General features: G+C 42.8%; 2 protein-coding genes across 2 annotated transcripts in view; one reads left to right on the top strand and one right to left on the bottom strand.

The window, feature by feature from the left end:
• Positions 1-12,156, bottom strand: part of poc1a (POC1 centriolar protein A) — a 29,154-nt gene extending 16,998 nt beyond the window's left edge. The window contains exons 1-9 of the mRNA XM_076025316.1: positions 11,880-12,156; positions 9,484-9,568; positions 9,170-9,341; positions 8,795-8,974; positions 8,553-8,660; positions 8,266-8,381; positions 5,819-5,952; positions 1,501-1,569; positions 1,263-1,421 (exon numbers count right to left, since the gene is read on the bottom strand). Of these exons, the coding sequence (XP_075881431.1) occupies positions 1,263-1,421; positions 1,501-1,569; positions 5,819-5,952; positions 8,266-8,381; positions 8,553-8,660; positions 8,795-8,974; positions 9,170-9,341; positions 9,484-9,568; positions 11,880-11,882 (1,026 nt within the window). The 5' untranslated portion in view covers positions 11,883-12,156. The remainder of the gene's footprint in view (positions 1-1,262; positions 1,422-1,500; positions 1,570-5,818; positions 5,953-8,265; positions 8,382-8,552; positions 8,661-8,794; positions 8,975-9,169; positions 9,342-9,483; positions 9,569-11,879) is intronic.
• b9d2 (B9 domain containing 2) lies at positions 10,355-11,135 on the top strand. The gene has a single exon (XM_076025317.1). It carries the CDS (start codon positions 10,553-10,555, stop codon positions 11,078-11,080), a length of 528 nt encoding a protein of 175 aa, XP_075881432.1. The 5' UTR covers positions 10,355-10,552; the 3' UTR covers positions 11,081-11,135.
• Positions 12,157-14,122: the final 1,966 nt, after the last annotated feature.

Below are 14,122 nucleotides of genomic sequence, written 5' to 3'. Positions count from 1 at the left end.
CATTTATTTCCTTATTTTGTTTTGCAATCATTTTAGTTGTCAAACTTAATAAAAAAAATAAAAAAAAACAGCACAAATTACTAGAATACTGCAGTGTCACGTGTGCGACAGAGACGTTTGAGGAAAAAAGAAAAAAAGCTAAGAATGCAGCATTGAGTTACTCATGTGTAATTTACAAGGACGCCTCAATAAGACTGCAGGACAGGGAAAAATAAACAGTGCCACTTCACGACAAGGAGTTACCCCGCAAAACCTGCACTTTCCCTGTCGCCTTCCCATTTAGGATGCCACCGCCTCATTGTCACACCGCTTCTATTCCAAGACAACTCTCACAATAAGCTCCAGGAAAGCTTCTAATTAGTCTCTTCATTTCACTCTTTCGTCCCTTTTTTGGTCTTTAGGTGGAATCTACTTCCTACAATACTTAAGAGTGGGAAAGGTTACCGCGGAATCTCGACTCATTGATGTGGTCAAAGATCTGGGCGCGTGTGCGAAGACGGGCTAGGTATTTCTCAGCCCGCATGTGAGATAAGAATGTAGCTCTGGGCCAAACCGAAGACTTCAAAGGATGAATCCACTTGGAAGGAGACGGGCGAGTCGCGCAGGCGGCGCGAACGCTGAGAGGCATATGTATAATTAAGAGAAGCAGCACGCATAACTACTGTGTGTGTGCATACATGTTTTCATAAATGGGCCCCATGCGAACGCCGTCGCTGGAATGCAAAGGAAACCCAACTGTGCGTCTATCGAACGCGCCGGTAGAAAAAGTTTGTTTGGTGTGAAATTAAAAAGCAAAACATTGAATATAAATGATATGACGAGCATTTCCGTGGACGGAAAGCTTTTGCCTGAGTGAGGCAAATGGGCTGCGTTCAGACTGTAGTCGAATCTGATTCAAATCCAATTCCTTCTCAAATCCAAATTTTTAGGGTCGACTGTCCACACTGTTTTTTGGGTCTTGCGTCGCCCAGAGTGACGTCACGGACAGTCAAAACCATCGGTGTGTTTGGAGCTGTTCAGACTGAGACGCATCCGTCCAAAATGCGATTTGAAACCACCTCCCGAAGGAGGTTTCAATCCGTTTTGTAAAAATCGGATTTCATGTGATTTGTGACTGTTCAGACTACAAATGAGCCATCTGGTTTCAATCTGGATGGGCAAAAAAAAAAATCGGATTTTGTCTGGTAGTCTGAACGCAGCCATTGAGACATCCACAATTCTTTCGGATTGGAAAGCAGAAGTCGAACGTCGGCTGCACCTACCTGACTGTGCACCGCCGACGGAATGGCGTGAGAGGCGTGGTTCGGCGCCGAGCCGGCCGGCGCCGCCTGCGACCTCTGCGGTTTGGGGACGGCTTTGGGCTGCGGCGCGATGACGTCGCCGTACTCGGCGGGGACGAGGTTGCTCTTCCACACCAGCACCTGCGGAAGAGTTGCGGCGTTGGAAAGTCGTCGCTCCGAACAGGCGGTCGTCTCCGATGGCGGAGCAGAACATTTTTACCTGTTCGTCCGAGCTGGCGGAGGCAAAGAAGTCTCCTGCATGGGAGAAGGCCACGGAGGTCACTGCCCCCTGTGGTGGTTGTTGTTGGGGTGAGAAAGCATAGAGGCAATTACGTTGTTGGTTCTGTTGTTCTACAGGCAGCAGCCAGCGCTGGTTGGTGTGAGAGTGTCTCTGAACTGGGGTGAATGAGAGGCCGCTGTTAAAGAGGATTAAAACATGAATTTTCATTTCGACATAAATCACCATTTAAACATAAATTCATTCAAAGGGAACAGCCAGGCGGGAAAACTCAACATTCTAATCATATTCATTCATTCCACTTTCTATCCCAACTGCTCCTGCACCGAGGGATCTCGGGGGCTGCCGGCTGAGTTCATTCCAGCTGTCTCGGGGTGAGGGCGGGGTCACGCTGTGCGCGGGTCGCCAGTTTATCGCAGGGCAGAGACGCCGAGGCAAACAAGCATTCGCGCTCGCACTGTAACGTGAGAGAGTCGCCAGTCAGACTAAGGCGCGCAAGTCATCGGACTCATCACACAGAACGCAATGAAAGAGAATCACTGTGAAAGTGTCGCCATCAACGTTGTGACCAACTTGTCAAATAACGAACTCATATAGCTGCGTTTCCATTACCCCGAGAATTGCGCAAAACCTAAATATCGCAATAAAAAACTGGTCATGGAAACGCCTAAACTTTGCAAAACCTCTTAAATATCGCAAAGGTTTTGACGCTCTTACGAGGTGGTTTCTCAGACGTATCGAAATAGAGGTATATCGCAAAAGTCATGGAAACACTTTTTTCGCATTTACACGTCAACGGACGTGACGTATGGGTCACATGACCAGATCACTTCAAGTGAAAATGGCGGATTATGCTTGGACGGAGGAGGAGACGGAATATTTTTTACAAGTAATCAAAGAGAAAAATATAACAACCGTTCTTGACAGCAAACAACATCAAAATGCAGATTTATCGCAAAATGTTTTGTACCTCCAACCTCCTCAAAGTCTGGACTCGCGGGTTGAGATTTCACAAGAATTACGGTTCATGCCCTTTGCACCATTCAAGGGAAAAGCCTGCAAAACGCAACTGGACTGTGTCAAAATTTTAGAAACATCGCTTTTATTTTGCGAAAAACTAGAAAGGAAACGCAGCTACTGTTCCAATATGGATACAAATCATCATAACCAATTAAAACAAACAGCACTTAGCAGGCATTCAATATATTTGTAGCATAAATGGGCAGGGTGCAATTTTATGTTTGGCTCAGAAGACTGTTACACACTCACACATGTTGGATCATCAAAGGAAAAAAGTGTGATGTTTTGAAGGGAACCGCGTGTGCGTGTGTGTGTGTGTGTGTGTGTGTGTGTGTGTGTGCCATCACAGTGTGTAGAAGTGTAGAAGTGGGTTGAACAGAACAGCTCAGCAATCAATAAGATGAAGCAGAGACTCAGGTGAGAGCCAAAAAACATAAATCGAAGAGGGTTTGGACTTGAGTACGATGCGCAAGTGTGTTTAAACCCCGAAACTCGGAAAGTTCCGATTTATGTTGTTCCGCCCCGCCCCCGTACCTCGTGGATCAAAGCAGGTCGGACGACTACAGCCTGAGCGCTCGAACTGTGTTCAAAGAGAGCGGGTGAGAGGAGAGGACAGCAAAACAAAACAAAAAAGCAAAGGAAGGGAAGGGAAAAGAGAGACAGACAGACAGGCAGGCAGGCAGGCAGGCTGCTGGGAAGGAGGAGGGGTGGGGGGTGGTGGGGGGGTGAGTCCTGTGGCTGACACCCAGACAGGCCAGTTTGGGTGAGGAATGGTTTCCCAGAAGCACCTGGGAGAAGCAGACAGTGTCACTATGGCAACGCGACGGCCTGACAGACAGCACGTTCTGTCTCTGCACTGACTAATGCCGGCTGCCAGGCGGGTACTAACCATGGTCAGACACAGACGCACACACTCACGCCCACGCAGACACACGCAACACGCACGCACACACACCGTCTGACAGGGCAGCTAACTAGCGCATTTTATGCACAGATAAATGAACAGCCAGACAGGCCCCACATGGCGCCGTCCATTAAGTTATGATTAGCAGGAATTATTGGACACTTTGCATGCTGGCCTCATTTCCAACACTGTTAGTCCATTAAAATATTCCAATAAATGCTGAATAGGACCGGACTGAACAATTGCTACATTACACAAGTAGCCTTTTGCATATCAATGCACTTCAGCTGAAGGCCAAATGCGTAACACGCGAATCAACGTTTGTATTTATACATCGAGCAGGTCCGCTTGTCTCTCAAGATGCAATCATATTCTGCTACCATGAACCAAAGCGTGACATCCCAGCACAGGGGTGGGCAAACTTTTTGACTGGTGGGCCACAATGGGCTCTTAAATTTGACCAAGGGGTCGAAGCAGCAGCGGATGGATGGAGTGTTTTGGTGACCCACCTCATAGGAGGAAAAATATATTGTGGGATATGTAGAAAATATGTGCTTTAATGTTAATTGAAAATGAACAAAAGCAAAGTTACAACAAGATCAGTGTCTTCACTTCATCAGTGTCCCACAGTATTGAGCTCTTTGTTGAAATGACTCGACAGCTATTTTATGGCCTATGGCCCCTGGGCCGTAGTTTGCCCATGCCTGTCCTAGCAGGTGTAAGAAAAATGTGAGATCCAGCTGGACACTGTAGTACACTTTGGATATAACATTGTAAAACATCAACATTATTTGCAATGGGTTGTTTCACTATTACAGGCTACTCACTGGCTACGTGTTTTTTTTGAGTAGCCTCTCGAAAAAAAAACGCGTTTACACAAAGCCGTATTCAAAACATTCTATACACACACGGATACGCTAGAGACACCGGACTGGCAATATGGCCGTGCACTGATTTTTCTCAGTGGCCACTCGCGGTACTGCAGCAAAAAAAAATCCCATGGGTCCAAAACAACATTTTTCCTATAGACTGCAATACAAAAACATAAACGCCTTTGAAACGGCTGACAGGACGACTATCACCTGAAACTTGATTCATAGCAAATCTTGCTATTGTAGATTTTTCAGTTATGGTCTTTTAGTCGTTTAAAAAAATGATAAAGGCCAGAAAATCACCAGGAAAGACTTTATTCCAAGCGTGAAAACACTTGCCGAGGCTTAAATACTGATTACGTGTAATTTAATCTTGGCTCATTTAGTAAAGACAGGTGTCACACAGAGAAGCAAACACCCAGGCTGAACGCAAGTCTGTCAGATGGGATGTAAACAAAATATTTCTCAGATCCCCGCCAGATTAAAATAAAAAAACCTCACACTTTCCCAGAGCTCTCATGCTGTCACGTCGAGTGCACGCGCATGCATCTTCACACTTCACACGCAGCAGGCCCATACCCAACAGATAGACACAACACCCCGAGTACTCCCAGCACCGAGAGGCTGGCCCAGTCACCGGAGGCTTAAAAGAACAACAACAGAGATGGAGAGAAGTTGCGGAGGGAACGAGCGTTTTTCTTCTCTCTGCAAAGGGACGAGCTTTGGCAGGTGACTGAAGAGAGGCGCATGTGTCACAAACGACACAAAAAAAAAAACCCCAACGAAAAACAACACAGGATGAAAGACGGGCAACATGTACAAGGGAAGGATAAACAGATGGACCACATGTGCTCTTGGCAGAGCTCGAGGATTCCTCAAGCAGCCATGAAGCCGCTCCATCCGCTGCTCAAACAAACAGATACAGTCAGCGAGCCGCCCGGCCAACTAGTCCAGCCAGCCAAAATGTGAGAAGCGCAACGAGGTGTAGGAGAAAGGAGGGTGGAGAGAGGGGGAGGTGGGGGGGGGGGGAGAGAGAGGGAGAGAGAGAGAGAGAGAGAGAGAGAGAGAGAGAGAGAGAGAGAGAGAGAAGCACAACACGAGGCTGAGGGAAGAAAAAAAAAAAAGAACACGGAGAAGAGAGTGCTGAAGTCACAGAGATAAGAGACAAGGAGGGAAGCGGCGAGAGGAAGAAGGACAAAGAGGAGGAGGAAAAGGAGGAGAGGATCCAGAGGAACGGAGGCAGAAAGCAGTTTCCTTGCAACCACCCTGAGACGAGTCATTGTGAGTGGGCTGGCTGCTTGCCTGTCAAGTACTAAAATACACCACATTGGAAGCGGCGTTTTTTTTGTTGTTTTTTTTTTTTTTTCACGCTGCCGCACGCACTCCAAGTTCAGACCATCCACACGAGCACAAAAGGCACGACTTGCTCATGAGCAAGGACGTGATGTCTGAAAAGAGATTGATTAACACTTTGTGTGTGTGTGTAGGTGCTGGGCGTTCGTACCGTGTGCCCATGCAGAGTGTAGAGAAGTTTGCCCTCTACGAGGTCCAGTATCTTCAGCGTGCAGTCGCTGGACGCTGTGATGAGGAAGTTACCAGCTGGATGAAACGACAAGCTGTTCACCGTCCCACTGTGGACTGGGAGACACCACACACACACACACACACACACACACACACACACACACACACACACCTTATTATAGGAAAAGAAATTATAATTTTCTTTCTTTTCTTTGCATGTTTATATTTGAACACAGTTTGCCAGTAAATAAGAAGGTAGGTATGATTAAAGGTCACAGACAGCATGTTATGAATTGTCATTTTTTACAAAAGGTTGGCAAGGTGATTGCATCATGCGGCATTTTAAATCTAGAATAATCATAATGACAGGACGTTTTACCAAAACATTTGCTTCGACTGTCTGGCCAGAGGGTATTGAGGTACATTGCTGCATATCTTTGATTAACAATGCATTAGTTGTCCTCCACACTTTTTTGTCAAAAATGCTCTCAGCAGAGAACAGGGAAATGTTAATGTATGGTTAGTTGATAACAAACTGACAATGCACTCGGGTCAATTTATATGCCTCTAAATTTCTCGCCTGACGTCAAAATCAAGGTAAGATTTTCTGCTATGACTGTCAAATCATTCCCTCTCTCACCCACATGGACACTGAACACTTCAAAACTCTCTGATGGTTTAAGGTGGAGGACCGACTGGCCAAACGTGGTGTTTTTATGAGTTCTGAATAAAAAACATTGAGTTCAATTGGTATTTATTTATGTGGTATGTTAGCTTGAAAGAGTAGCTTTGATTACACAGATGGCATGGAACAGTCATCCACCCTCAAGCCAGTGATTCCAGGCCTTGGAGTGAAGAAGTGTTCTTTTTTTTTCACAGTAAAATAGGGGGGCTCTACATTGCTGCTGTTGGTATTCTTTGCCTCACATTTTTACTGATGTTGTAAGAGCACTTGAGGAATGTTGACTGTGTGTCCTTTTGTAGCCGGGGCACACTGCTAATCTGTGTGTTTCAAACTTTTCAAACAAACCAAACCAAAACATTTAGTGCCTTCAGAGCACAAAAGACTGATTTGATTTTAGTGCCTTGCCCAAGGACACTTCACCAAGGCAGATGCCTAATTGAACGGTTTAAAGGAACAGCTGCTGAGCATCACATGAGCACATACACTCTAGCGCTATACACCCTGTGGCAAGTGATCATCAGTTTTACGAACCAGAAATACTGTGAGCGTTTGAACGGGTGGAATGCTCCCTCTGCTGGCATTAAGTGGTACAACGACCTATCGATATCGTCACTTCTAATGCAGGAAAGAGGTGAAGAAGAGCTGTAGCTTTGCTACATTCAGATGGGAGAAAATGCATTTGATCGTGCGGGGATATTTGGTCAAATGCTAAGCAAACCGAAAGGTCAGAAGGATTCGCCGCCCAACACCATCGGACTAAAAGACAGCACAGTATAATTGCCATTAGTCTCTTGGTTATCTAACATTAAATCAAACCCTTTTCACCAATAGCTTCTGGCACAATTGGTAATTTGCTTCTCTGTGCCAGGGGGGAAATGGTGGAGAGGAAATAAATGGCAGGGGTGGGGAGAAAAAGCTTTTATCCTCACACTCCCCCCTCTCCAGACAGATGTAATTATCCATTATTAGATCTCTCAAATTCAAATCCATTTATGAAAGCTACCAGAACAACCAGACTGCAGTGCAGGCTCACAAAAGGCACCAATATTTGTTGAATATGCAAAGACAAGGTGAACCTTGATTACGGCTCCAACTGTGAGAGTGAAGGCTTGTGTTTTCCTCTTGTTGTTGTTATCACTGTGATTTGTTTTTGATCCTCGACTGTATTTTGAACCGTTGATGAAAGTGATAACATTTGACTGCACCAGCAAGCTCTCTCCAAGCCAACCGTGTATTATTTCAATTGTTACTTTTTTCATATATACATACACTGTAAATTTCATATTTGAAATTGACTAAGTTTTTAAGTCAAGGTTCAAATAAAATAGAAGATCATTTTTAATTAACATTGTCTATTTTTGCATGTTTAGGTTTGACCCAAGTTTCAAGTGCCTTACAAATGTTTTTTCTTGTAAGCCAAGCTTTTTTTTTTTTTAATTATTATTATTTCAGCCGATCTGTTTTCTGACCGTGTGTCCCGCATGTGATATTATATACGCTATGAAATCTTATTTGTTGTTGTGCTGTTGAAGCAGAAACCTTCAGTAAAAGACTGCTTTTAAGGCACATATTGTGCTGTTGATGTTATCATAATGATCAAAATTACATGCATCACAATAATTGAATGACTGATGAAAAATTCATATAGTTTTCTTTTAATCGCAATTGTGATTTCACTCCAGTAGTTGCAGTTTGTAAATGGAACAGAACATTGTCTTTCAATGGCTTGTAGGCGTCAGTACCTTGGTAGTGCTGGATCATCTTGCAGTATCTAATGTCCCACACCTTGACAGAGTTGTCAGTGCTGGCTGCAGCGATGAATGTTCCGCTGGGATGAAAATCCACATAGTTGGCAGAGCTTACCGGAAAATGAAAAACAGACATTGATTATAAAACTATTCAAGCTTTAGCAGTAAAACACGATCAACCCATTAAAACAGATAACAAGGATGATGAAATTGGCCAAAACTCAAAATAGATTTTCACACAAATAATTAATATCCAGGAACCCTTGAAAAAAAGTGCTCACCCAGCGTGCTCATAGAACGAATGAATACACTCTCTGCTGTTCTTGTCCCATAACTTTACAGTCTTATCATCACTGCACGAAACAATCATACGATCATCTGGGGAAAACCTGCAAGAGACGCCAAAACATTAGTTCTCAGTTAAACAAAAACAAGGATAAACTGTCATAGGTTTGCAACAATAGCCGGTCTGATGAAATGCACCACAACCAATATGACCATGAGTGCAACTGCGTGTGCCTACTTAGCACAGCGGACCCAGTTGATGTGCTGGTTGAAGGAGAAGAGAAACTTTGGCCTGTGGACTGTCCACACTTTGATGGTCTTGTCGTCAGAGGCTGTGACTAAATTCTGTCCATCGCTAGAAAAGTTGACGCTGCGCACAGCCGAGGTGTGAGCCCTGAAAGATGTTGACTCTGCCTTCCTGTAAAAAAACACACACAAAATCAGCACTTCAAAAATACTAAAAAATTAAATTAAATTAAATAGAATAAAATAAATAAAATAAGAGGTGTTCAAAATGATGCTTGGCCTTGGAGATCAATGTGTTGTTTCAATTTTAAAACCCATAAGTCTTACTGTGATAGCAGAGTAAAAGGGGTACAACAGTAAGACTCACATTGTTGGCACCCAAAGCCGGACAGTCTTGTCTCTGGAAGCTGAGGCCACCAGGTTGCCATAGGGAGAAAACTGAACTGAAAGGACAGCATCTTTGTGTCCATCAAAACGATAGGCACGCATCTGAGCTTTCATGTTCCAAATCATGACACTTGTGTCCATGGAGCCTGTGGCTAAGAGGGAGGAAAGCGCAGGTGAAGAGGACACCATGAATGAGATCAGAGATATCAAATTGTGCACAGGAAATGAAATAAAAGGCAACGGCAAACAGGTGTATTAAATTATACGACAGACGATAAATAAATAATCATTTACCAATCTGTTTCATAGTGCTGCTGATGTCCACACTTGTCACTGTGTCCCTGTGACCCTTGAAATTTCTCTCCAAGGTTGGATCTGCCTACACGGGAAAACAGAGACCCAAGGAATAAAACCTGGTGCATCTTGAAAGTATTTCTGAAGAAGGAAATGTCTGCACAAAGAGAACTGCTCAACGACTGAAGCCATCACTGGAACTAGACATGCAGAAGCTATATGCCATCAAGAAAGAGTGTGTGGTTGTGTAGCAGGACTAAAGCAGCCCAGCTCAAAAAAAAAAAAAAAAAACAGCCCAAAGGAAAAAATAATGTTGCTGCAGTGAGTTTAATTTCACTATGAGCTAAATGAAGATTATGTAAATGTTGTTGTTGTTGTTGTTATATCATATCATATCCTGAAAAAAATATAACAACATATCTATTTATCTATATTTAAAACTTTGTCATTTATCTGTTCCACAAAATTATTCCTCTAGGTTCGAGTTGTATTATATGTATATGTTAAACCTGTGTTTAAGTCGTTTGCCACGCTTGTCGACCATGAATGTATTTGTCGACCTTACTTTCTTTTGTCCTTATGGATTTGGTGCAACTACATTTGGACGTATTATAAGTTACTACCTTACCGAAATTGTCCGTCCATACGGCTTACAATAAAGTTATACAAAAAAAAATGTGAGGGGCGGGGTTGGGCGGGGTGTCAAACAGCTTTATGTACCCTGCAAGATTCCTGGATGTAAGGCAAAACCTAAGACGCTATTGCCAACCTAAGTCAAATCAGAACTTTTCTGACGGAATGCACTAGTTAATATTGTTCGGGTTAAATAAAAATAAGTCGATTTTTTTTTTTTTTTTTTTTTTTTGGCCGGAAACACTGCCTGACAGGCACAACGTCGGGTAAATCTATTTCCGGAACCCTTGGTTGCCAAGGAGACGTGAGCTGTGGAGCTTGAGACTGAGCGCTAGTCGCTTCCAGCATTTAAGCTAACCAGAGGGAAAAGACGCGAGAGGACCAGAAGCGACTTTTTGTACGTCGTATGTTCCGGTATTAAGAGTCGTTTAACGACATGACTGAGTTGCATATTATTGGTCAAATCGTCGGGGCCAGTGGTTTCCCGCAGAACAGCCTCTTTTGCAAATGGGGTGTGCATACAGGAGGAGCATGGCGGCTGCTATCGGGGCTAAAGGAGGGCCAGACACAAGTGGACGTCCCCAAACTAGGAGACATGGCGTACTGGAGCCACCCGATTGATCTGCATTACGCAACTAAAGGTCTCCAAGGATGGCCAAAACTTCATCTCCAAGTGTGGCACCAGGACTCCTTTGGACGGTGCCAGCTGTACGGTTACGGGTACTGCCACGTCCCCTCCAGCCCCGGACATCACCGAATAAGCTGCGTGACCTGGAGGCCGCTCGGCTCCTGGCAGGAGCAGCTGTCACAAATGTTTGTTGGCGGAGGTCCCCAGCTCCGCAGTCCGGACCTGATCTACAGTGGAGCTGACCGATACCGACTTAACACCGAGGCCATGGGGACTGTGGAGCTGGATCTTGGCGTCATTTTACGGAACTTTGACAAATATGGCGTTGAAAGCTAATACAACCGCTCTTGCTTTGATAGATAGATAGATTCATAAGATGTTACGTCCAACGGTGTTTCTTTTTCTAAAGTGCATTTTTATATTTGTAAATATAATAAACTTTACTTTAAATATATATGTGTGTTGTTGTTGTTGTTGTTGTTGTTGTTATGTAAACAAAAACCAAACTCACGTCACATCAAAAATAACCTCATACCTCTGTTATAATTGTGTGCAGTTGTGTATGAAAATTTAAACAAATCTGCAGTTAAAGATATGCCAGAATACTGTGGCTCATGTCACAGACTCAAATGTACAGAGGTAAAATAAAAAAAGGTACATCTGGGTTTTGGACGAATATGGTTATAGCTGTCTCGTAAAATAAATAGAAAACAATAACAATAACGTATCTTTTTTTTAACATGGCAATAAAGGGTGTGTATTGCTGTTGAACATACATATATAATGTAATGTTGATGTCAATAACGTATCGGTCTTGATAGATTGCAGATATTTCTATTTATAAGTTTAACATTTTCCCCCAATTCCTATTGAATTCAATAGAATTCGTTAGAATGTATTTATTTACCACGCTGCTCTAAACCTCCTGAATACCGCTTTCGTTTCACCGATGAACTGATGAAAAGCTGGAGACATAGTGATGACTTTATAAGAAGACCAGGGAAAAAAAGTATCCACAAACAAACATTTCTCTACGCTATGTTGTAATATACAATTAGGGAACGTTGGAGACACGCAATTGCAGCCCTTAGTGCTTCGAGAAACTACGAACACCATTCAGCTAAGGCACACTTACCATGGCTGAAGCGATCTTTCCTGAATTTGGAGACAGACCGTCAACTAGTCCAGATGTAAAGGCATTTCATTCACTAATTTACTTTAATATTGCACCCTTAGCTCCAACAGCTAACGCTAGCTCATGAGTTCGGTAGTTGCTAACATCACAACAAAGTTCGGTTTACGCGCCGTGATTGGCGCCGTGAGCGTCTGGCTGCTGTTCTTAAAGGGGAAGCATACATAAGCTAACGTCAAATGTTCAATTTCTAAACGTCGATTCTGGCTTGCAATAATACTAAAATGTGATGTTGTTTATTGCAAATTGGGGGAGTGGGGCGGGGAAGAGTAGTATGGATATAAATGTAACTCAACAATGTTAAATGGGAAATGTCCAAAACTGTAGTGACATTAAAGTACCACCAGGTGGCAGAAGATCGTTGTTTAAAATTTGCCCTTCCGGGAAGGGCACCGCTTGGCATATTATCAAAGACTGAAACACTTTCTATATGATTGTTGTTGATGATGATGATGTTGTTGTTGTTATTGAAACCTTATTTGTTGTCCTACCATTCTGTGATTGGAATAGTGTTGCTGTTCTTAAGAAATTGACAAATAGTTTTATTTTTTTTTAATGCATTTTCTTATATATTGTTCATATATATAAGCTTTCATTAAAAAGAAAGTCATCACATCTTGTTTATTTTCCTAATGTAGCTCAGTTTATCAGTTCACCACAAGGAAAAGGCATACAAGGTGGATCCAAAGGAAAAGGAGATTAATTGCACTGCCAACTTTGTAATGTGCCAGCACACATTGTAATAGTACTATGTTCATTCATTCATTCATTCATTCATCTTCTATACCCGCTTATTCCTATTCAGGGTCACTGGGGTCTGCTGGAGCCTCTCCCAGCTGTCATAGGGACGAAGGCAGGGTGACACCCTGGACAAGTCGCCAGTTCCTCGCAGGGCCACTATGTTAATACTTAAATAGTAATTGAGCGACAAATTTTGACCAATAATTTATATCGGTCAATGTTACAGGGTGAAATACAACAGTCGTTGTTCTGAGGCACACCTGGGTTTCTGAGTTAGAGGGAAAATTGAGAGAAAAAAAAAAAGATACTTTGCGGACAAATGTCATGATTATAATCTTTCTTTTCTCATATTTTTCGTTTGAAGGGTAATTATCGTAAGTAGTAGTCTAATCCTTATTTAGTGTCAAAACAGACATGTTTTCAAACAAACCCCCTGCAGGCTTTTCCTGCTGGTCAGTTACTGTGAAACATATCCAGTCATTCATACACCAAACACTATCCACCATGCTTGAAAATGGAAGATGTTCACTCTCTCTAATCGTGTTGACTTTGTGCTTTATCTGCAGCACGTAGCAGTTATTGTGGAATTTGAAGAATTCTACACAAAATAAAGCAAACACTTTCTGAAATTTGCCTTGCAGCTTGTAAGGAGTTGTGCAAATTATTCTTTGGAATTTGGCATTTGAAAAATTTAAACATGTTCAAGGGTTTGCCTCAGGGTGTTCTGAGGGCAGTGGCCTAATCCTCTTCCTTGTTACCTCTTCAGTTTAATTAGATGTTAGTATGGAACAGATAACTTGCGTTGTAAAAAAAAGAATTAAAAAAATCCACTTGAACTGGCATTGAATGACAGATAGGTTGAGAAGGAAGAAGGAAGAGGAAGCAAAAGCAGGTGAATGAGAATCTCCTAAAAGACTATAAATAGAACACTATGACAGTTCACATTCTGGACTTTTTACATTGCTTCTGGGAAGGATAGATGTACTTCCTTTTCCGAAAGGGGTGATTTATTTATTTTCTTTGCCTGTTCATGTTTTCACTAATTATTATTATTATTATTGAGTTGTCATTCAAACCTGCATATTTCTCTAATCTTATCTACCTTCCTGTCAACTCTGACCAAGATCCACCTGTTTGTCTGTTGCCTGTTACCTTCCTTGTGCGTAATTCCCCTTTCTGCTAAAGGGCATGTCAAAAAAAACCCAGCTCACAGGTAGAGAAGACGACGTTTGTCTTAGTATTTAACTAAGACTCCGCCAAACAAGCTTTTAAGCCCCGGTAAGATGTTAGCTTTCACCAGTAAGTGAGCACAGGGAACAGGGTGCTCGCTAACCGACTAACAGTTCTTCACTTCTAAAGACCAAGACAGCCTGAACTACACTGTACAACATAATCTATACAGGAAAGAGCTCCATATAATCTGTGAAAAATGACTAAAATCCTTG

This window comes from Nelusetta ayraudi, unplaced genomic scaffold (genome assembly GCF_046127955.1).
Source record: "Nelusetta ayraudi isolate G7.1 ecotype Tasmania unplaced genomic scaffold, CSIRO-AGI_Nayr_v1 ptg000017l, whole genome shotgun sequence".
Classification (NCBI taxonomy): domain Eukaryota; kingdom Metazoa; phylum Chordata; class Actinopteri; order Tetraodontiformes; family Monacanthidae; genus Nelusetta; species Nelusetta ayraudi.
Note: the sequence above shows the minus strand (reverse complement) of the source record. Positions and strands in the feature narration are given on the sequence as shown.